Raw genomic sequence first — 23,644 nt, forward strand, 5'->3', positions numbered from 1 at the left:
CAGCTTTCTCTAAAGGAAGGAAGAATGTCTCTGCTATGTCGCTGGCCACCCAGAGTCTGCTTTACTTCAGCAGAAAAAGGTTTTGCTGCTCTTGTGTTTGGCGCAGGTTGGGATGGGAGACGATTAGCCTTCCAGACCTGTTGCATTCCTGGAGCGGGGTGTATGGCACGAATGGCAGCTGTGTTTCCCCCAGCTCATCTGGCTCGGCTGGGCACGGCACAAGAGACACCGGAGCAAAGCTCGGGCTGACTCAGGCCGAGGGGAGAAGGCAGCAGCAGGGTCAGAGAGCAGAGTGTGCAGGAGGTGGGAGTGTGCCCAGCTGCAGGCCCTGCACGTGTGTGCTGCTGGATTGCTCCCAGGCAGGCACACGCACACACAGCCAGGCGTTAGCCGGCCGTGCCCGGGCAAACAGCGACCGGCACGCAGGGAGGAGGGGAAGCCGAGCTGCCTCTCCAAGTGCTGCCCTCTGTGAAAAGCAGTGATGGGGCAGATGGGCTTGAATAACCATTGTGCCCCCAACCTTACACCCACCACATCTGGGTACACACGGGGAGAGCTGAACACCTCCAGGTCTCTGAAGCAGACTCACCTGGGACTGGCCGGCATCTGTTTGCAGGAAATGCCCTGAGCATGGTTGCTGGCATTGTGGTTTGCCACACTGCTTCTGTTTGAAAGCAGTCCCAAAGGGGACTTTGGGGCGAAATGATGGCTCAGTGTTTGGGTAGTGGTTATGGGGAGACCCTCCTGGAACCCTCTAGGGCTGTGCATTTACTCTTTAGGCTTTTAACCGAAAATAGAATTCCTCTGTGTGAGGAATGAAATCGAGGAGCCCCCTCCACAGAGCCGCATCACAGGCAGGGTGCTGTAGTTGTTTTCAGCGCTCTGCAGCAAATGAGACGCCGTTTTCTGGCGGGGGGAAAGAGAGATACGCAGTCATAAGGACCCAGGGGGACCCTGCGGGGCCGGCGGCGGGCCCTGCTCAGCGCCCCCCGCCGCGGCAGGCGGCCCGGGCGGAACAGGAGCCAGGGGACAAAGGAGCAGAGTGTGCGCGGCGTGTGCCTGACTCTGTGTGTGCGTGTGTGCGTGTGTGTGTGTGTCTGTGTGTCTGTGTGTCAGTGCGTGTGTGCGTCTGCGTGTGCCTGACTCTGTGTGTGCGTGTGTATGTGTGTGTGTGTGTGTCTGTGTGTCTGTGTGTCAGTGCGTGCCTGAGTGTGTGTGTACGTCTGTGTGTCTGTGTGTGTGTCTGCGTGTGCCTGACTCTGTGTGTCTGCGTGCCTAAGTGTGTGCGCGTGTCTGTGTGTGTGTGTGTCTGTGTGTGTCTGTGTGTCTGTGTGTGTGTGTCTGTGTGTGTCTGTGTGTCTGTGTGTGTGTCGCCTGCTGGGCGCGTGCCCCGCGGCATGTGCACGTGCGCGTGTGCCCCTCGGCGCGCGCGGCGGGCTCGGGCCGGGGGTGACAGGCGCTGCCCGCGGTGACAAAGGCCGCCGCGCTCCCCCATTCACAGCCCGCGGCCGGCGGGCGGCGCGGCCGGGTTTTCTTTTTTTGTGAATGGAGGCGGTGACGTCGCCGGGCCCGCGCGCCGCCTCCCCTCCATTCATGCGGCCCCGGCGCGCGGCGGATGGGCGGGGCGGGGCGGGGCGGGGGCGCGCGCCGGCCGCCGCCGGGTAGTAAAGGCTGCGCGCGGCGCGCGCGGGGGTGCGCGAGCGGCGCGGGCGGCGGGCGCGGGGCCCGGCGGGCGCTCGCTCGCTCCCTCCCTGCCCCCTCCCGCCATGGTGGCCACCGAGGGGCTGCGCGAGATGGAGGGCAGCGCGCTGCGCCGGCTCGTGGGCCGCGACGAGGCCGGGGCCGGCGGCGCCGCGCGGTGCCTGGTGCTGGACTGCCGCCCCTTCCTGGCGCACAGCGCCGGGCACATCCGCGGGGCGCTCAACGTGCGCTGCAACACGATCGTGCGGCGGCGGGCCAAGGGCGCCGTGAGCCTGGAGCAGATCCTGCCGGCCGAGGGCGAGGTGCGGGCGCGGCTGCGGGCCGGGCTCTACGCCGCCGTCGTGGTGTACGACGAGCGCAGCCCGCGCGCCGAGGCCCTGCGCGAGGACAGCACCGTGGCGCTCGTGGTGCGCGCGCTCCGTCGCGACACGGCGCGCGCCGACATCCGCCTCCTGGCAGGTACCGGCGGCGGGGACACCGGGAACCGGGGCGGGACACCGGGAGCCGGGGGGGACACCGGGAACCGGGGCGGGACACCGGGAGCCGCGGACGGCTGCCCCCGCCCGGGAATGGGGCTCCCGGCTCGCCGCGCCCCGGGCGGGCAGGGCGCTGCCTTCTCCCGCCCCCGGCCGTCCGTGCTGCCCAAGTTGGGAGCCGGCGGGAGCGCAGCCCGGAGCTGGGTACGGGACGGTGGCAGCGCGGCCGTCAGCCCCGAGTGGGGGTGCCCGGGCCGTCTGAGCCGGCTCAGGGACATCGAGCGGGCGCCGTGGCCCTGCCCGGGACCTGAGGGAAGTGAGTGCGTGGGGGGAATCCCCCACGCTTTGTTCGAGTCCAGCCCCAGCCCCGCGGAGGTGCAGAGGAGGTATTTGTGCAGGGTCAAGCCCCGGCCGTCACGGCGATGTCCCCTTGCAGCGGGCAGAAAACCCGGGGATGCCTCTGTGCTCTCTTTGCCACTACAGCAGGGATCAGGGCTTCCCCCCTTCCGTGTGTTAAATGGGAAGCTGTGCACATTTGGAGCTGCTCGTCCTGAGAATTGTCGTGAGATGATTTAGAGGCGGGGGATGCTCAGCTGGGGTTCCTGGATGAGCTCTGTGGGGCTTTTTCTTTTTTGTTTACAGCCTGAGAGTCAATTTATTCCTTAGCTTACTTACAGCAGGGGTAAGGATGTGTATGCAGAATAGCAAATCCATTAAGAGGCTTGATAGATGGAGGAACTAGCACATGAGTTGTACTAGATACAGTAAAAGCAGCAGGAGCTGTTCCCGGGATGCGATACGATGTGCTGCTGTGGGAGTGCCTGCACAGCAAGGGCTCGCTTAGGAGCCGGCTCCTTCACCGTGAGCCAGCGTGGTGCTGGGGCCACGCATGTGGCAGGAAACGCTGCTCTGCTCCAAGGGTGGCCTTTGTCAGCTGAGAGCTCCTGGTGCCTCTGTGGTTCTCGTGGGAGGTTGGTTGGAATGGGAGCCCTTTTAAGGAACGGGCTCTGAGAGACCCAGTCTCAGCACTACAGTCTTCTTGTGCTCCACAGAGCCACTAAAATGATCTTGCTCTGATTCCATGAGAGCTAGACTAACCCAGAGCTGTGCATGCCCAAGTGCACATTTGTCAGGCGCAGGTCACAGTGAAGATCCTGAAGTGTTTTGTGCAGGTCAGGCTGCTGCCAGGTTCCCCGTGGAACAGCCTGGCTGGGGCTGCTTGGCCATGGGCTCCTGCACTGCCTGGCTCCTACACCGGGCAGGGCTGGCATGAACTGCCAGGAGCTGCTGGATCAATGAATCTGATGAGTTTCATTGAAGAGAAGCATTTGAAAAGCTCTCTTTTTCTTTCCAAGAATCATTATTTCCAAGATGTTTCTGCCCATCACCCTGGGCAGCATTTCCCTCTCATGGTGTGATGATCACTGGAGTGTGATGTGGTAGATCCAGGGATTTTAGGACCAGATCCCTGGAAGTTGTCTAACAAAGGCTCTTGGTTTTGGATGCTCTTTCAACTCGAAGCAGTAGGACTGTAAAGGGATGTCAGGCCAGGGAAATGAAGCCTCTACAAACTGTCCTGGCTGCGTGGGAGGGACAATGCAAACGCAGTGATAAATCTGCTTTAAGGTACTGGAGCCCTTCCTTTTGTAGGGGGAGGAAGCCACGAAGGACACTGGGATGCTGGCAGTGGGGGGGCTCTAGCTGCCTAGGGATTCCTGGGCTGCTTGAGACGCTTGCATCCATTGTTTTGAATATCCAGCCTTGTTCAGGGCAGTCTCAGAGCTAAGGCTGGATAAGAAGGATGTGTCCTGCTGTATGCTCTGGTAAGCTGAAATCTGCAGGCATAGGTCTTGCAGTTGGTTTGAGTCTTCAGGAACCATCCTGGGAGTCAGAGCTTGATCCAGCTGGAGTCCTGTGGTGATAGTGAAGTACTTGATTTTCATTGATTTCGAGGCTCAAAGTCAGACCCTTCAAGGATATCAGGGTTGTTAATTTGATTTGAATGAGAGAAGGAAATGTCACCAGAAGTGTTTATTAGCAGGCCAACACTGCAGTTACCCTGTCCTGGGAACTCAGGATTTGCTCTCGTTTTGACTGCCATGACAAAGCCCTGACATCCCCTGTGCTTATCCCCCTGGCAGCGGGGCAGAGGAATGAGCTGCTCCACGTTCAGTTTGCACCTGTGTCCTTGGGAAGCAGCAGACACCTCTCTCAGAGGGCAGCTTGGCTGTACCTGGCCAGAGCCAGGGCTTTCCTGCTCTGTCGTTTTGGGAGCTCTGAGCTGGAGGGTCAAGCTGGGAATGGGAGACCTGCCTGTCTTTTGTGACAAAATAATGTGTCAAGGGAAAACGAGAACTGAACAGTCTTTGGCCTCGGAGCAGCTTTTCCCATTTAAGTCAGAGTATGGTGGAAATAAATCCTCTCTTCATTGTCTCAGAGAGCAACCTTGGCCCCAGTCTGGAGTTTTGGCTGGCAGTATGCAGGGGACCGAGCCCTGGAGCAGGGACTTTGGGTGGCCAAGATCATTGCTCCTGGTGCTCTTGATCCTCAGGGATCCCCCCCTTGCTGCCGAGAGCCCGACTGCTCCTCCAGGGGCAGGGACCACTCTCCATCGCTGTAGCATCATCTAGTGGCCAAGGGCATCTCCGGCTGTGCGTTCTGCAGCGCTGTGGATGCGGGGTGGGATAACACCTGGTGCCTCTCCTCTTGCAGGGGGCTATGAGCGCTTCTCCTCGGAGTACCCCGAATTCTGCGCAAAAACCAAGTCCCTGAGCAATGTGTCACCCCCCACCAGCGCTGAGCCCCTGGATCTGGGCTGCAGTTCCTGTGGGACCCCCTTCCATGACCAGGTATGTCTAAAAGCCCAGTGCTCAGCTATCTTGACTGCCCTTCCAGCATTGGAACCTGCTCCAGTGGGAGTCTCTCTGCTCTCCCTCAGCTGGGGCTTGCGGAGCCAGAGCCCTGCTTCCTTTCTTCTCATGGGAAAGCATGGTGGTCCTCCTAAGCCCAGGGTGTTTATGTGCCCCACAGAGTGGACAAGCCCACATCCTGTTAACCCACACCTGCCTGTTTCCGAACAGGACAGGGAGGGAGAGGAAGGGCTGAAACAGGTTTAGCGCCTCAGGAAGGCAGCCTCTGCTCCCTTTTCTGAGGGCCCTGGATCAGGTGCCAGGTTGCTACAGCCATGCTTCTGAGCCATCTGGATGTGTGTCCTGCCTCCCATTGTCCCCTGGCCAACCAGTTCTTTTCCTCTGTCACAGGGTGGGCCTGTGGAGATCCTTTCCTTCCTCTACCTTGGCAGCGCCTACCACGCAGCCCGGCGGGACATGCTCGACGCACTGGGCATCACAGCCCTGCTGAACGTCTCCTCAGACTGCCCCAACCACTTCGAGGGGCACTACCAGTACAAGTGCATCCCTGTGGAGGACAACCACAAAGCTGACATCAGCTCCTGGTTCATGGAGGCAATTGAGTTCATTGGTGAGTGCCTGTGCAGAGATGTTGTGTTCATTGGTGGCACTGGTGGGAGGGAGGTCAGCCACCACCTGCAGGTTTGGTGAGGGGCCAGGCCGCGGTGGCAGGCTGTGGGTCTCACGTCTCACCCCTGTTGCCCTCCAGACTCGGTGAAGGAGTGCTGTGGCCGTGTCCTGGTGCACTGCCAGGCTGGCATCTCCCGCTCGGCCACCATCTGCTTGGCGTACCTGATGATGAAGAAGCGTGTCAAGCTAGAGGAGGCCTTCGAGTTTGTCAAGCAGCGCCGGAGCATCATCTCCCCCAACTTCAGCTTCATGGGGCAGCTGCTGCAGTTCGAGTCGCAGGTGTTGGCCACTTCGTACGCAGTGGAGGCCGTCAGCCCCTCGGGGACGCTGCGGGAGCGGGGCAAGGCCACCTCCACCCCCACCTCGCAGTTTGTCTTCAGCTTCCCGGTGTCTGTCGGTGTCCATGCCACCCCCAGCAGCCTGCCCTACCTGCACAGCCCCATCACCACGTCGCCCAGCTGTTAGCTCAGGGCCAGGCCAGCTGGGCAGGCAGTGCCGGGCGTGCAGGGGCGCCGAGCCCCGCGATGTTAAGCAATAGTGCCGGACACTGCCCTTCACCCTGGACTCGCCATCTTTTTCGTAGAGAAATTTCTTACCTCATCTTGGTTTGTTTGCTTTTTATTGTGATGTTTTAAAAGCACGAAGTTGTAAAAGCCACAAACCTTGACATTGTCCAGGCTCTTCGGGGGAGGAACAAAATAGTATACTGGGTTTCCTCAAGTGCCTGGTCTTCACGTATTTCCATCCCCATTTTACTGTCTTGTTTTTTACACCTCCCCTTCTCCCCATGTTTCTGGTCCCAGCTCATCTAGGTTGACAAGGGAGCATTCCCTGTTTTTATCGTGCAGCAGCCTTCCCTCTTGCAGAGACACCTTGGTGTGTGTGGTGGGTGCTGCTTACCTGAGCCAGGTACACTTTGGACAAGCAGAGCTGCAGGCAGGGCCTTGGGGCGAGCAGGAGTGGTGGCATGGGGCTGCCTGCACTCAACCTCAGCCCTGCCAGTGCCTGGGGAGATAAGGCAGGAGTTGGCAGGCACCTGCCAAATCACCAGCTGAGCCTATTCCAGGGGGAGAGTAATCTTTGTGGTTGGGAAGTGGTTTGGAGGGAGAGATGTAGTCTGAAATGCCTCTTTTCTTGCCTCTGTGGATCACTGGTTTCTAGAAAACTTAGGTCCAATCTCCTGTGGCTTTAAGATGAGAAAGAAGGGGTTGGGGCAGCAGTCTGGGCTGCTTTTGATTACTCTGTTCAGTTTCCTCTTCACCCGTCCCACTGCTGCTCTTCTTCCAAAAGTAGCAGGAAGGGACATGGGTGGGCCATAATGGAAGAGAGAAGCTGTGGGGTGGAGGACAGGCTGGCCCAGAGGTGTCATTCATCCAGCATTTTCAAGCTTCTCCCACCTCATGACCAGCCCTTTTCCTGTGCTGAGTCTTGTTCACCTGTGCAACATTTCTGCAGCTTTTGGCCCAAGCCTTGAAAATGCCTCATCTTCAACCCACCTGGAGCCTTATTTCCCACCCTACCTCTGTCCTTCCCTCCAGCCCAGTCCAACACACAAGATGCCTGTGTGGCTGATGTACATATGTATGGTTTTGTTCCTTTTTTTTTTTTTCTAGAAATTAACTTTTTATTTATTGCCTGAGGGAAGGAGAAAACATTGTTTGGAGAAAATAAAAATAAAACTGTTTTCAACAGTTTGACTGGAGCAAATTTGTCCTAAAACCAAGACAGAGCAGCAGGTTCTGCACACATTCCATTTTCACAGAGCAACTGTTAAAAATGTATTTATTGACTTTTAAACTATTACAGGTATTGCAGATCAGACATTTAGCCAAGCACACTTATAGATCAAACTCAGCTGTTACAGAGATGTTACCTAAAGTCCACCATGTAGGTAGACTGAGAAACTGCCCATCGTCTTCAACTTTGAGAGAGAAGGTAAAAGAAGAAATAAATAAATGATATCCCAGCTCCAGGTAACTGGCAACCAAGAGAGGACAAATACAGGGCTAGTTATGAAAACAAGTTACACAAAAAAGGTCTAGAAATTCAACCCCCAGCTACATTGCCATGTGGCTTGCCAGAGAAAGCAATTAGGAATGACAAAGCACAAGCTCATGGGACCACAGCACAGAAAATCCCCATTTCAATTTCCAAAGCTGAAGCAAGTTCTGCAGATGTTAAGAAAGTGTCAAAATTATCTTGTAATAACCGAGATTCTAATAATCTACATTAGTAATTAATAGGACCAGCACTAAAACTTGCCACCAACACACTCAGCAAGACTGATACATCAAAACCAGCCAGATAATGTGACTTGACAGGCATATGTGTCAGTGTAATGGAAATGCATCTGCTTCCCATGTCCCCTACACATTCCCAGGCTCATCACCTTGCTTCACAGATTTTAACACATATATAGTGTTCCCCAATCCCCTGGGTTTCACATCTACTCTCTGTTGAGAGAGGTGGGAACACTGCTGCTCCCTCTCTGCACATCTGTCCTGCCACTCTTGGAAAGACCAGGAGAACATGCTCTGGGACTGTGCCAAGCCACCACCTCTGATCACCAATGGATTCAAGTCTGTGGAGGTTCACAAGCCAGTTGCTACATGAGACAAGAACTGAGTATGTGCTTTCCCAGGTGTTCCCCATGCAGGCTGCAGCACAGCTTACAATGCTGCACAAATATTCAGTTTAACATACCTGAAGCATGCATTAGATGCACCTCCTCTTGGATTTCTGAGCTAGACTTTGTAGCAAAGCAGCATGGAAACAGAGAAATCCCACTGAAAATAAATTCACATATTTCCTGACATTGAGCTTCTGAGAATTATTAGCAATGTTCAAACTAATCTGTTTTGTGGCTGGACCCTTCCTTTTTACCCATCTTAAAAAATCCTGTTCAGGGCAATTTCTGTTAGTCCCACATGGAAATTGCAGGCAGTGCATGAACTGTGCAGAAACTGATGCCATTGGAGGGATGCAGTGGCACAACATGCTTGCATCCCTCAGCACCTCACACATTCACGGGGAGCAGACACCTCCTCTAACCTAGAACAAACAGCAGGAGCAGCTGGTTTCCAGAGCCAAGAAAGTGCCTTTCTCCAGGAGCTACTCCCTCCCATATGCCACATCCCTTTTCTGTGTCTGCTGGCCACCACAGCCAACAGTGCACAACATTTTGCAGGGTTTTCTCTCCGCTTCAGTGTAGAATTTTCTTTTGAGGTACTCCCACAACAAACAAGCAAAGCTTAAGTTTGCAGACAAAATAAATTCCTGCTACATAATGCAGTGGGATTCAATTGCATCTCATGCAAACACTTGAAACAGAGGTTAAAAAACCAATAGTGACTGCCACATGGTGGAACTAGTACAAGAGGTTTGTAACAGTCTCTATGGAGCTGGGATCAAACACAACTGGTAGATAAAAACAAGAATGAAAAAATAAAATATACCTTATTAAGGTACTGTACTGTCTGCTTTTAATCCTAACAAAAGTTTTGTTGACAGCAATCAGAATGCAGTGTCACTCTGCACCAGGTATCTAACTCATCAGTCTCATGGAAACAGTTTCAGCAGTGGAGAGCAGAACCCTCCTTTGTTAGGTGGTGACTTTTCTTTCTGTTTTGCCTATTAAGGTCCTGTTATGAAACTACACAGAAGTTTCAAAATGCTGCCTCAAAGGGACACTGACAAAGATCAACAGGCCTGAGAGACACATTGTCCCTGGTGCCAGCAGACACCAAGTTCTGTCCCTGGTCTCCCAAGCCTATGAGGGCTTAGCCCAGTGTTTTTATGTCCTCAGCTCCTACTGTGCCTCCCACTGGTGATCCAATGCTGCAAAATGAGCATCCCCATACCAGGGGACTGCTCTTCTCAGGAGGTCAAAAACTTCATTTCTCAGGAGGCAGCACCTGCCTGGTTATGGGGCCACAGTATTTGTAAGGTCCCACTGTAGTTAACTCCCCCAGCTGAAGCAGCAGCGTCTGTACCGTTAACAGCCTGCCAAAAGCACCAGCACCACCGCCGGGTTTTTAACGGGTCACTTTGGTATCGATGGGCAATCCTCACTTTGTTTTGAACTGAAAGAGCACCTATGACAGCATATGCTACTCCTGCATAGGTGTCTGCAACACACAGATGCATCATCAGGCCTGGGTACTCCTCTGTGTCTGGCCACAAACGGATATGAGCTCACGTCATTACGAGACAAAAACCACTGCAAAATTATTTCCTCACGCAGCACCTTTACTCTGCACAGAACATCAGAAACATTAACACTGGCAGTTCAAAGATACTGGAAAGTCGAATCACAGAATATGCTGAGTTGGAAGGGACCCATTGGGATCACTGAGTCTAACTCCTGGCTCTGCACAAGACAGCCCCAGGACTCACACCATGTGCCCGAGAGTGTTGTCCAAAAGCTTCTTGAATTCTATCAGGCTTGGTGCTAAGACCACTTTCCCTGGGGTCCCTCTGGGTGAAAATCCTTTCTCCTAATACCCAACCTAAATCTCCCTACTAATCTCAGCTTCATGCTGTTTCCTCCAGTCTTGTTACTGGTCATGGGAGTGAAGATATTGGTACCTGCACATCCACTTCCTCTTGTGAGGATGTTGAAAACCCCAATGAGGTCTCCCCTCAGTCTCCTCCAGGCTATTTTTACCTTCTAGAAGTTTCAGGCTGCAAAAGGAATCCTGTCTAGCCATCAGTTCAACCAGCACATAGGAAACAACAAGCAAGAACAGCATCCGGTGCGGGCTCGGTGGGGCTTTCCTTTTTAGATTAGTTCTTGTTTATGAAAGATGTAAAGTTTTAACTTTCACACCCACATTAACCATTTTGCTCACCTAAGCAGCACAGCTGTTTCACCATTTAAAACTATGTCTAACTGGGGATGGAGAGCAGCACTCTGGTTGCTATCTGAAACCCTAGAGCAGATAGGCACATCCCCTCATGCCCTTATTAACTAAATGAAAAACAAACCCCAAACTTCAATGGTGAATACAAAGCTTCAAAGCCTAGTGGTGATCTTTGCAATCCTCTAACACTATGAAACGAGTAGCCAAAATACAAGCACCCAATTTTATCAATGAAACTTGTTTAAAAGGACAACTAGGCTAGAGCCTGGCTGGGACTTCAAAGCTACATATTTAATCAGGTCACAAAATGAAGCGAGAACCATATATCCACTGTCAGCTCAAGAAAAGTAAGAGTTCAAGTTCTGTTGGAGTATTGCTATTTCTAAGGTTTCCTTTAGAGATATTACAAAGAGATTATGTTCAGGTAGCCATATTGCATCAAATGACTGATTTTACAGTGGGTGATTACTGGTGATTACTTCTTGTGAGGATGACTTGCTTCAACATTAATGCCTTACCATTAAAAATAAAAGTATTGTGTCTTAATGCTGAAAGTGAAATGCTCCTCAGGATTAAGTCTTTTATAAGACTTAATTGTTTTATACAAGACTTAAGTGTTTTATACAAATGTGTTAGCAAAATCCCATTTCTGGGGAGCGTGTACATTTTTATGAACTAAGAGCACACTATTCTGTTGCTTTCTTGCTTTAAGGGGGATAAAACCTGAATGCATGAACTGGATCATCAGATAGTGCTGGTTGATAGGGTAATGTACCACAAGTTGTGTCCAAAGGAACATTTTTTTTCCTCCAGATGTTACATGGTCAACACTGAAGCACATCTCCGGGTACTGGTTGTTAGGAAAAAAATTAACAAGTCCTGATCTTCAACCTTCTCTGAAACTGTAAAACACCACAAAAAAGAAACAGTTTCTACTTTTGTTAAATCCATATCCACCATAAGGGGGACTTTTGAAACTGATGCTGTGCTATGCAATGCTTAAAAATAACTTTCTCCTACCCAGCAAAATAAACCTGGGAATTTGGGAAGAAGGGTATTAAGTGAATAAATCCTAACTTTGTTCTCTGGTATACCTGCAAACAAATCTGCTTGCCAACTGATACTTTAAAATTTTGTTCTCATCAAAATGTAAAATTGATATTTAAAAAAATTACTTTTGTAAATCCCTTAAGCTCTTCAACTGTGATGTCACACACAAAGATGTGACAGGAAACTGCTGTAATAACTCTCCCTTACCAGCCTGAAACCCATTTACTGGGTGTCATCTTAGAGAGGGACATGAACCAGATACACCCTCCTGTATGAAGTCTTCTGACTTTTCACCTGCTTCTCCCAGCAAAACCATACCCTGCTGTAACTGGAGAACATTTCAAAAGCTGCATTGTACTTAACAGGAGCCTTATAAAATGTTCTTTTAGATGCCAGAAGAGGGCATGAAGTTCTTCTAAGCACAAGAGCTGGTTCTACCCTTGCAAACACTTCCCAGGGCTTCCCCCAGAAAACTCACACAGACAAGGCAGCAAACTGACATCGTTTGTTTCCACTCCAAAGATACACTCACTCATGTTATTGTTTGCTCAGAGGTGTGCAAAAAACCCCCTGTATTGAATAACTTGACCTAGCCCCTCCTCAGATGAAATTTATATTGCATTGTTAATGATTTTAGTCGACTTGACTTTGTGCAAAATATTTTCAAGAAAGTTCTGGCTCAACTTCAGAATACAAAAGGAGAATAAATAGGATCTCTTGAAAACAGGAAATGAATGGTGTATGCTGAAAAGAAAATGATGGGCTTAATGTAATTTATCTGCAAATAAAATAACTAGAAAAGTAGTGTCTGAAATTTTAACATGTGAGATGGCAGCAATAAAGATTTCCATTTGCACAATAATGTTCCCAAGGTCTAGATCAAACCAATATTATTTTACACATGGTATCTGCAGAGACTAGGAGCCTGAGATATGTTATTAAAAGGCAGTCCCTTGTAAACTTTCCTCAAGAGGAACAGTAGCAGTTGAGTATGCAAGAGTTACTCATTATCATATTCATCAAGACAGCAATACTTTAAGACATACAGCTTATTTCCAGGTTGTTAAGAATTTTATGTGATACTGATTTTCTGAAACATGTATCCATCCAGTCCAAGATTGAAGTCACATCCTTCTCCACTGTTCTGAAGCTACTAGGTCTTCTGTTCTGCTGCTGTTGCTGTCTGTGAGGGAGCTTCAGGTTTCACAATCTGGTACGTAATGAGATATTCTGGGTATGCCTGAAAGTAAAATAAGAAAGAAACCCTTGATTTATGCAAGGGTAACTCAGCAAGTTCCAGTTTTTGCATTTCACTAAACAGTGACCAGGAAGGACAGTACAAGAACCAGCTCTATGTTCACAGCATGCAAGAAAAAGTGGGTATTTCAAACCTAGTCAGCACTGTGTGGAACTGCTGGATGTACTTAACACCTTGGTTAATACACAAACAAAAAGATGTTTCCTCCATTCTTCCACAGTCACTGCCAGAAATTGTGTGCAACAGGAATTCAGAGTTACTCTCCTTGTTAGCTAACCCTACAAATCAGTCAGTGTCTGTTAAGTTCCTCAAAAATCTCAGATGACTGATAAAGTCGGACCTCAAAAGGGACAACAGCCTGCAATGTAACCTGCAAAGGCCTTCACTGGCAGTAAAATACTTGGCCCACCCAAAGCACATGACCCAGTAAGTCATCTGTCTATCTGTCCAGTGTTTCCTGGAGACAGCTGGTAGCCATTTCAGCCCCAGAACAAAGCTAGAGTTGATGGAGGGCAGGGCCCCATTCCAAGGAACCTTGACAGATGAGACTGGGCCTACAGAAGAAGATGATTCCATGATGATTCCATGGAATCAAGCAAGGGCAAAGGCACCTGAGATGAATTCCTTTTAACACTGCAGGATGAGAAGCTACTCAGCTGAAAAGGTGATGGGCTCCTTGGGAGACAGCAAGCTAAAGCAGAATCAGTAGTGTGTCCTGGCAGCAGTAAAGGCCATGAGCATCCTGTGGTAAATTACCAGGTGTAGCAGCGACTGCTGTTCATTCAGTACTCCCTCCTTGACCACATCTAGAAAACCACACACAACTTTTAGGTTCTACAAGACAAGAAAGATGCCAACAAGCTGGAGCCAAGTTCAGCAAAGGACCAATAAGATAGTTGGGGCAGAGAGCACAGGATAAAGAAGATGCTGAGAGAGACAGATGGGCTTGTTTGATCAAAAAAGAGAAGGCTTTCTGAGACCCTAATTGTCACTCTATCATAGAAGGCCACCTGACTGGTCAGGCATAATCTGTGCTTACTTAAGCTGTGCTGGCTGTCTTGAATCACCTCCTGGTCTTGCATGTGCCTTCTATGAGGATCTGTTCCATGATCTTCCCAGCTACAGAGGTGAGAATCACCGATCTGTAGTTCCCTTGTGTCTACTTTTCTCCCCTTTTAAAAAATCCAAGCGATGTCTCCCTTTTTCCATTCACTGGGGTCCTTGCCTGACTGGCATGACTTTTCAAATATCACAGAACTACAGAATATTCTGAGTTGGAAGGAACCTGCAAGGACACCACCAAGTCCAAATGAATGACCCATACAGGGATCAAACCCATGATCTCGGAATTATTAGCAGCATGCTCCAACCAACCAAGGTAATCTCAGGGTGTGATGGAGAGTGGCTTGGCAACACCATCAGCCAGCTCTCTCAGGACCTGGGACGTTTGTCATCACAAATTTGTAGTTATTCAGTTTGATCATGTGATCTGGGAGCCACTCATGGTAGTAAGCAAAATACTTCTATGGAGTCAAGGTCTAGCTGAGTTCTTCAGATTAAGAATCAACTTTTGAAGACTCCTGTGCTACTCCAGCTGCCATTTAAGAGCAGTCTCTGTCACTGCTGGGAACCTACAGGTAAAAAGCCCAGGATCGTCAAGATGTTCTGGAGCTCCAAAAATGCACGTGACCTTGATGCTGCAGTAGTGCCACTAAAACGCAATGGGAGTAAGACAGCTTACTGAGAGAAGCTACAATTCTTAACAGACTCCATCAGAGCTGCACAGGGGAAATTAGACAATTCTGCATGGCATAAATCAGAGCAGAGCAGTGGATAAGAGTAGCATTTGCTATCTAGATGCAGTTCGCTGTTTATTTCCCCATTTAAATGAAAGAAAACCCAACAATCTAATCAGCAGCATCATCACAGCATGCTTGGTCTGGAGAGCAGGCACAGCCCATCTCCAGCTCAGGCTCTGTCCTTGCATAAAGGCAGTCCCAGCATAAAGGCAGTCCCAGCTAAGCCACCTACCTGCTCCCCTCTGTAGATGACATACTCAGCATAAGCAAGTCCATTCACGCTTGGCCTGCCGATAACAGAATGGTGCCCGGGAGGGGCGTGAGCCATTTTCATTGTGCTGAACTGAAGAAAGGATTTGCCAAGGGTCACTCTACAGAAGAGCATTTGTCTAAAACAAAAAAAGAGAGTGTCATTTTCAAATATCTTACTAGGAGTTGTATGCTTCCAGAAGGATTTCAGTCTTTTGAGATTATTTCATTACAATTAATTTCTCATGGCTTTTTAGAGAAACACTTAAAGAACCCAGTCCTAAGGCTGTATAAAACCTGTCAAAAATCTTTCATGACACTCAGAAGGGAAAACACACAGTTTGTTTAGTCCTCACATGGAAGCCTGTTCTAGTTCATTTCATAGAAAGCTGTTGAAAGAAGCTGAAACTCTCTGTGATCCCACCAGCAGGTAATGGACAGGTGTCAAAGTGTGAGAAACACATTGATCTACTCCAGGACAAAACAAAGCTGCAATTAAGTCCTGTTCCAAAATTATCTACCTCCAATATTATCTACAGTACCACACTGTACTGCTGACCACCACTTTGCACTGCAGTTTTGTCCTGAGAGTGCCTGGAGTTTAATTGCTATTTTCCCCTGACTCTTCATTTTCAAACTTGCTCTTTCACAAGCCTCTTTCCTGAGCCACTGCTCACTTTGATTTATACTCTCTGCATGCTTAGATGTAATTTTTGACCTTCCTGTGGGACTTGCTGCATTTATACTCGTTTTGTTCAACCTTGACAAATGGAAAACTGCATTTTTCCTGCCATGACCAAGCTCAAGTGGCCATTCTTTGCCTGCATATCACCCTCTGCCAGGATCATAAAAACCAGGAGAGGCAGAATTATGTGTGGGGAACTCTGCTGGATTCCTACCTGTGGCAGATGTAACAGGACCTGTCTTTGTGTGTGGGACAGCCAGTTCCTCCCCCTATTCCATACACATATTGGTTGCTTTTTGAGGAGTTCTCAGCAAAGTAAATTCCAGCTCCAAACATTCCTCCAATGTATGCATGCCTTTCATCAAATCCTTTGTGAATGATAGCATTAATAAAAGGAGACCCTAGAACAGTGACACAAAAAGACACATACTTGTTAAGTTGTATAGTAATACAGGACTCAATGTCAAGAGGCGTTGATCTGCCTCAAATAGACCATTAAATAGCAGAAAGTGTGCTCAGTCAGCTGCAAGGGGGCGATACCCAGCAGGATGCAGTGATGTGTGGGATTTATCATTATATACCAAAATCCCACGTGTGACTCATTTCTTACTCATTTCACAGATCTCATTAAATGGCTTTCCCCCCACTCACATTTCAGTGCAATTTATCTTGTCAATGCATACCCTCTCCAGGAGTCAGCACTGCTTAAGGTGGGGCAAGGTGTCAGGACAATCATACCCAAAACCAATTTCCTATACAGAATCACAGAAGAATCTAGGACAGAAGGACCTTCAGGCAATTGTCATTTGCAGGCATTTCTAGAGAAATCTTGCTGAAACTTATGGTTGGTTTTGATTCCTTTCCCTGATGCTTGCCTAAAGCACCAGGGTAAAACACTTTTATTGTGTGCTGCTCCCATCATTTAGAAGACACCATGTCTTTCTCACAGCAATGTAACATCGTCCCAGCAGCTTTACTGGAAATGACTAAGATACAGCTTAGCAAAAAACCTTCCTCTTTCTTAAGAAACCAAAACATAATAAAAGTATTTCTTATCCAGTGTAGCTTTTTGGATTGCAGTTACCACACAGAGTAACTCCCGCACCCCCACACCCCCAATGCACCCCCTGCATTTCTAGTGTAGAAACACAATTACTTGCATAGGATGGTGACACAGAAACAATAACATTCCCTGTGGGTCTTTGCAAGGTTTGGGTTTTTTTTAAGTACCAATACATACAAAGAGACATGACTTCCTTACCGTGAAACAGCATGCGCTCATTGTGATGATTGTGATTCTCCTCTGAGACCTCCTTCTGCCTGTGACAGAATCTCTCCCGTAACTTCTTGTTCACTACCTTCTGAATCTGCAGTGGAACAACAGATCCAACCATGCTCTTACCATAACATTTCAATCTCTCAAATGTATTTGAATTGCAATTGAAATGAAATCTAGTTTCACAGAGTTCACATTAATTTGATTGGGAAACTGATGGAAGACACATGAACGCTGTGAAGAAACCCCATGCCTGTTCCGCACACAAGGCTGAAGTGTCTTCAACAACTCTGTAGCCCACACCTACAAATAGTTAAAGCTACTGTGAAACTGCAGCTCGGGTTAAAGGACAACTTTCAGGCTTCTTCTCACAGAGCCTTCAATACCACAAAGAACTACAAACTGAAACTCATTCCTGCTCTGCTTTGAGCTCTGTTGACCGATCTTGTCTAGCTCTTTGAAACTTGCTATCTAGTTTAGGTTTATTTGTTATGAAAAGAAACAACTTTTGGTTCTTTTCATAAAAAAATAATAAGATGTGCTGTTTAATCTATCCATATAATTTCAGCCACATGCTCTTAATACCACTGAGGTTTCTGTAAAGGACTTTACCATTGATTGGGAGTAGGATGGAAGAAGAGTTTATTTCAGGGCCAATGATCTATTGGATCAGGTTGCAAAGGTTCTGCACAGGCTTACTTCTCAAAGAGATAGGCAGCACAGGTTTGCTGAAGCTCAGAAACCAAGTTCTGTTCTGATTCCCTCTATTTCCTTCTCCCCAGAAAAACACGCACACCTTCCCTCAGAAAGACAACACTATTTTCTAGAATACCATGGCTTGGAAAATGCATTTTTCTAGTTGGCAAAGGCAAATGAGGTGGTGTCAAGCTGGAAAGTTACATAGGGAGATAGAAACCTCTTATTAGAAGTAATGATCATCCTTTCATACACTTATACCCCAAATCCCCTTTAAAATGGCAAGAAAAGTCTACACTGAGAAAAAAGATAAATCCGTGCTGCAAGGGTCAAACACAGAAGTTATAGGCCTCTGAAATTCAGTCAGGTTCTTCACCACCTCTGCCTTCAACATCAGTCCTTCAGACTCCTTTAGAAGCCCAAGTGACACTTTTCCCTCATTCCCTGTGCAGAGCATGCATTCATTTTAGCACTTGCATTAACTCTGTTTCCGAATACTATTTCAATAAAGAACTTTAAATATAAAAGGGCAAACCATTAAATTAATTCTGCCTGCTGGTATAAATACTAACATACTTTACCATAGAAAACTGAGAGGTTTTGAAACTTACCCTGATGACATTGTATCTGTTGAAGATCCCACCAGCATTTCCACCATCCCGATGCTCCCGGATTGTACTTTGCATCTATGTAAAAACCCAAAACTGAATGTTCAGCACATAAACCTTCCCAGCAAAGTATCCATGCCATGTCTCAGTATATCACTGGCAACAACAGAGAGTCTTGATGGAAAATTAAAAGGTGTAAAAAAAAAAAGAAAAAAAAAGAAGAAAAAAACCCCAAACCCCTCTATTTTAAACTGAGGTATACCCTAATTTCTCAAGCACCCAATGATGCAATTATCCAATCTTGTAATAAAAATCCACATAAGAAAAATAGAATAATGGTACTTGCTATCAAAATGATACACTACTAGAAAACTCTCTTTAAATTAGGAAAACACTCCCAATATTTGAGGATTAATATACAAGAAGATCACTTCATAGTAATAACAAATGTGATTTTAATAAGTTTAGTTTGCATTTCTTACTATTAGGGAAATACCTGCATTTCTTACTATTAGGGAAATACCTGCGTAAATTCTCCTACGTCATTAGAAGAGCATTTCTGATTTCCTCAGAAATAGCTGCATTGTGTCTTTTAGAGAAGTACTTATAGCTACAACAACAATATTTTGTAATAGTTCAAATAAATATTCCAATTTACTATGACAAGTGACCCTTTCCTTCAGAAGAGTTTATTAAAAAGATCTGCACAAACTCTAGTTTATGAAGTTACTAATAAAAAATATGCCCATCTAAGCTGGCAGCAATCCTGATTATCTAGACTTTTTAAATGACTCCAAGCACTTCTGTGCTATAGTGTAGGAACATGACACAAATAGCAAATTCAGAGTAAAATGGAGTTTCTACCAAACACAACTCTTCAGGAAGTCTCTTTTCTGTTATGATTTTTGCTTTCAAAATGGTATGTGCCTGTAGTTTACTTAAATAAAAGAGCATGTGTGTGTGTGGGAGGCAAAATTACAGTCAATTCTCAATTGTCCAAGAGCTGTTTATCTGGGTTACAGATTAACTAAGCCACTGAGACAAGAGAAAACAAGCTGGTTCACAGAAAATGCTTAGAGAATTGCAAGGCCTTGATGTCTTGGTTTCACACACAGCTTTTAATTCTCACAGGTCCACCTACCTACAGAAAGCTGTGCAAACCCTCCCTATGAGACGATATCCAAAACACAACAACAAAATAAAACTGGAATAACACTAAGTGAGCAGAGACTTCTTATTAAAAAAATTGGAAGGACATGGCAAAATAATTTCTATCATTGTTCTACATGAAAGGACAAATAAAGAACCTGAAACTTCAAATCAGCACTATGCAATTCATACATCAAAGCCTATTTTAGCACTTTCAACACGTATTGCACACTTTAGCTCTGACAGGTTATCAGTGGAAAGAAAAATATACAGCCCCTGAAGCATTAAGAAAGGGACTTGGATTACCTCCTCTTCTACAGACTGATACTCCTTATCATCAGGAGCAAGGTCAAGGAGAATGGTCCCCTGACTCACACAGTGGAAAGTCAAATAAGGATTGGTACCTGCAAAGAGAAGGAATGAAAAGGAGCAAAAATCAACAGGAAAAACCAATACTGGCTCTATTTATATCCATCATCATCATTGTTCTTAAACAACCACAGTACAGGAAATGCAAAACAAACACAAGGCATAAGCACAACCTCAAAAACAAATAAAAGTGCCTTCTTTAGCAACAGAGGCTTTAAAAGAGAGAAGCAAAATGCATGTGGGATATAATTGCCCTTTATTGCTTCCTCTTTCCATTAGAAACATGGGGCAGCTAAAACCCTATCAGGCCAATCCTTCAGGTATAACTGGCCTGGGGGTAGGTATGGAGGGCAAATCATATCCAAAAGCTCCTCTCTGGGTGAAACAGGGTCCTGAGAAATGGGAACAGCTTCCAAAGCTGCCTCAGGGGTATCCATTCTCTGAAAAGACAAGCGATAACTGGGTCTGGTATCTCCTTAATATATTCTTTAGCTATCACAACCCACTCAGCCACCGTGTCTGCAGCAAACACACTTCTCTGACATCCAGATTCTTTCAAGTCTGGTCACAACGCCTACATTTAGAGAAAGTGACTTATGGGAGCCTGTTGTGTGGTACCCTTAGACTAGCCAGTAAAAGTGTCATACTTACCTTGCTGACCTCCTAGAAGTCTCTCCACACCCTTTATTAATTTGTGGCGATGTCCATATGCATTGATCCCAATTTCTTTTAGTTCCTCATGCCCCATATCAGCCAACACATCCAGGGTTATCTGGAAAGGTGAAAGATCACAAAAATCACTTGTCAAACCTGGCCTGACTTTCAAGGCTGGAGACCTATCACTTCAGAAATTGGAAAGTATTTATGGTGCAACCAAAAGCATAAAGGTAGATAATGTTTTGCTTCACTTCTACTTGCTGCCACCTTCTGGCAAACCCATCCCTATCACAGGACCATGCCCAACAGCTACAGCCTGAAATTGTGCAAAACTTTCACTTCTCTCACACCAATTAACAACAGCTGGTTCTCTAAGAAGGTTCTCACAAACATTTTTCCTTAGGTAGAAGTGGGATGCACTGAAATGCTGGCATAAATACGGGAGTGCTTTTGAAGCATTCAACGTTTCACAGCATTGTACAATTCCTGATTTTCACTACACAAGCAGAAATTAATATTCTACAACCTTACTAATAATGAGCCAAGGTGAAAAAGTGCACATGAAGGTAGTGCTTGGAAAACCAGCTTAAAAGAATAAGCTTAAAGAAGATGAGCTTGTTTTTTTCTACAAAGAAACTTACAAGAAGAGCTGGATGATTTCAAAATGATGAATATATTGAATCCGACTTGCATTGTTAAATCTTATTAGCAGGGAAGCTCTTAACAGGTTAGGAGTCAAGGAAGCAAAAGAAGAACAAGACCAGCTAGGCAACAGGAAGGTGTGAAAAATAATAATAAAACCTGAGAAGTGCATAGGTTGGTTTGAGGTTGGTTTCCTTCTGAACAGAAGGAGTTCCAAACTAAAGAGAAGAGCTTATGCTTCATGTATGAGAAGGGGAAAAGTTCTATGGTATTTTATCTTTGAACATTTTATAGAAACAGCTGGAACTGTAAATAACACATCACATTTCAAACCTTTGTTTCCTGATTCCTCAATAAAAGATTAGCAGCAGAGGCCAGAGGAAAAAATAATCATCAAATCCAGTCTCTTGCACTTGTACCTTTCACTTCCACATTACATTCCATCTCAGTCATGTAAACAGATCAATTTAACTGCAACATGTTAAATTTAAGAAACGGTACACAAAAGGAATCTACAAATACATTACAGGTACTTCTGCTGTAAAACATAATGAAAGCTTGAGAAATTTACATTAGTTGTGCCCTTTTCATATATGCTGAATTACTGATAAATTTGCAGGTTTTATTCCCCTATTTCTCAACTAACCAAACTATCACATGCAGCACTACAGGTGGTGAAAGGCTTGTTTGGCTGTCAAGACTGCTGAAGGACAAACACAGGTGACATTTGAACCTAACTTCATTATAGTCATCATGTTCAAAGTTCACAAGGTTCAAAATAACTCTCAGAATACAAGCCAAACTGGCAGTCACAGTGTATGTGTAACTAAAAGCTACTTGACACCTGAATCCAACAAGAAAAGATATTTTCATAGGTTTTGCAACTTCACCATATTGTATCTGGCAATTCATTTGCAGAAAACTGAAAGAAAACTTGAACACACTTCTTTTTCTGTAGATGTGAAGTGTGGGCTTTTTCCTTCCCTTTTTCAATTATAAAATGAAAATGTCACTCAAATTTATTGCATTAGTTTATCTCCTAAACACAGAAACAGAGATGAGGCTTGCCACTTACCTGTTCTGTCTCAAAGATGTCCCGAAGGTGTTCAAGACCCAGGCTTTTTAGGAACTGGGTAATGTTCATGTCAAGACCAGAAACTGTGAGAGAAGAAACAAGTCTTTACATCCTATGCATGTGAAGTAACAAAAACCAAACCAACCTCCTTAAAAAAAAAAAAAAATCAAGCAATACCACTGATTCTCTATAAAAAGAATCAGAGTTTGGAATTTTAAATCAATTTGTCTATGTCTGTAATAAACAATCTACTTCCATTGTGTCAAAGTTCTGTGCAAAGCTCATCACCGTTCTCTCTTCAGAATCAACTATTTAAAGCCCAAACCATCTGTGACAAATATAGGCTCATACTGCAAAGAGAAAGAAAAGAAGGATGGGTATATTTTTGCTATGTGACCCCCTTAGATTCTGACCTAAAGCATGGACTCCTGATACTAATCAAAGGGTTTAAAAAAACCTTGGCAAAATCCCCAGCCATCACAATCAAACTTCTTCATCAAAATAATTCTCATTGGATTTTTTTATGAAGTCAATGAACATCTGGGCACCTAATCAGATCTGCATTTGTAGTCAGACCTAATGACTGATAGCAAACACAGATGAACAGTTAACAGTGAACAGTTAACAAACACCAGACACTTTAAAACACTGATTACAGTTCAAACTGCACAGTATTTTCTGGCTAGTCAGAAATGCTTTTCAGATAAACCAAGGCCTATTTTGATACTAAACTACAGTACTTCTGGCAACGTAAAGTTGTCCAGCAGCAAATGCACCTTCTCCTTCCTTCCTGTCAGTTCCTGCAGCTCCATCCCCAGCATTGGATGCCCCTCCCACGGCCAGCTCTGCCAGTGGGCCCGTGAGGTTATCAATGCTGCTGGCAGCACTCAGGCAGGAGGGTGTGGATGCTGGAGAGATCACAGAGGCACTGACAACAGTGGCCTGGGGCTTGAAGCACGTGGGCAAAGCTTCTGGAGGCATTGCATCTATCAGCAGAGCTCGGATATCATCAGCCTGAAAAACAGAAAGAACACGCAACATGAGCTCCTACTGTCACAAGTCACTGATCTCTGGAAATTTTTAATTGCTTTATTTGATTGTTCTGGTCCCCATTAGAAAGAAAACTGCCAGCTTCTGTTACAGGGGGATTCACAGTTGCAAGAACATTTTGATTTACCACTCAAGACATAGGTGAATCAGGTTCTCCCCATTTCTAAAGGTATATAAGAAGCTACATCTAAATTTTTTCTGGCAGAATGGCTTTGTAAATGCTAAAGCCAGAGAGAACAATGTAGCAACTTTATTTGAAATCCTTCAGAACCCAGGACAGGAAATGCCACTTCTTAATTTCTGTCAGGCTCAATTTCAGGTACACTGGAACATGGTTTCAGTGGAAAGATTACTGCTGCCTTTGCTATAATCACATCTCTTGGGTTAGAATAGGAAAAAAAAAGGACAGGAGCTCAGGATTAGTATGGTCTTCACTAACAGCTGGATTTAGCTTTTATTGACTTAATTAAGCAATACCCTCATCTTCAAGAATTTCCTCCTTA

General features: G+C 46.5%; 2 protein-coding genes across 2 annotated transcripts in view; one reads left to right on the top strand and one right to left on the bottom strand.

Annotated features, from left to right (window-relative positions):
• Nucleotides 1–1,766: 1,766 nt before the first annotated feature.
• DUSP4 (dual specificity phosphatase 4) lies at nt 1,767–7,407 on the top strand. The gene is made up of 4 exons (XM_063156567.1): nt 1,767–2,160; nt 4,890–5,026; nt 5,438–5,657; nt 5,796–7,407. Exons 1-4 carry the CDS (start codon nt 1,767–1,769, stop codon nt 6,179–6,181), a joined length of 1,137 nt encoding a protein of 378 aa, XP_063012637.1. The 3' UTR covers nt 6,182–7,407.
• A 74-nt stretch (nt 7,408–7,481) lies between these two features.
• Nucleotides 7,482–23,644, bottom strand: part of TNKS (tankyrase) — a 127,693-nt gene continuing 111,530 nt past the window's right edge. Inside the window, exons 19-27 of the mRNA XM_063156565.1 lie at nt 22,868–23,105; nt 22,092–22,174; nt 20,369–20,489; nt 19,655–19,752; nt 18,203–18,277; nt 16,881–16,986; nt 15,834–16,020; nt 14,918–15,074; nt 7,482–12,868 (exon numbers count right to left, since the gene is read on the bottom strand). Coding sequence (XP_063012635.1) covers nt 12,782–12,868; nt 14,918–15,074; nt 15,834–16,020; nt 16,881–16,986; nt 18,203–18,277; nt 19,655–19,752; nt 20,369–20,489; nt 22,092–22,174; nt 22,868–23,105 — 1,152 coding nt within the window. The 3' untranslated portion in view covers nt 7,482–12,781. The remainder of the gene's footprint in view (nt 12,869–14,917; nt 15,075–15,833; nt 16,021–16,880; nt 16,987–18,202; nt 18,278–19,654; nt 19,753–20,368; nt 20,490–22,091; nt 22,175–22,867; nt 23,106–23,644) is intronic.

The sequence above is a fragment of the Melospiza melodia genome, chromosome 5 (genome assembly GCF_035770615.1).
Source record: "Melospiza melodia melodia isolate bMelMel2 chromosome 5, bMelMel2.pri, whole genome shotgun sequence".
NCBI lineage: Eukaryota > Metazoa > Chordata > Aves > Passeriformes > Passerellidae > Melospiza > Melospiza melodia.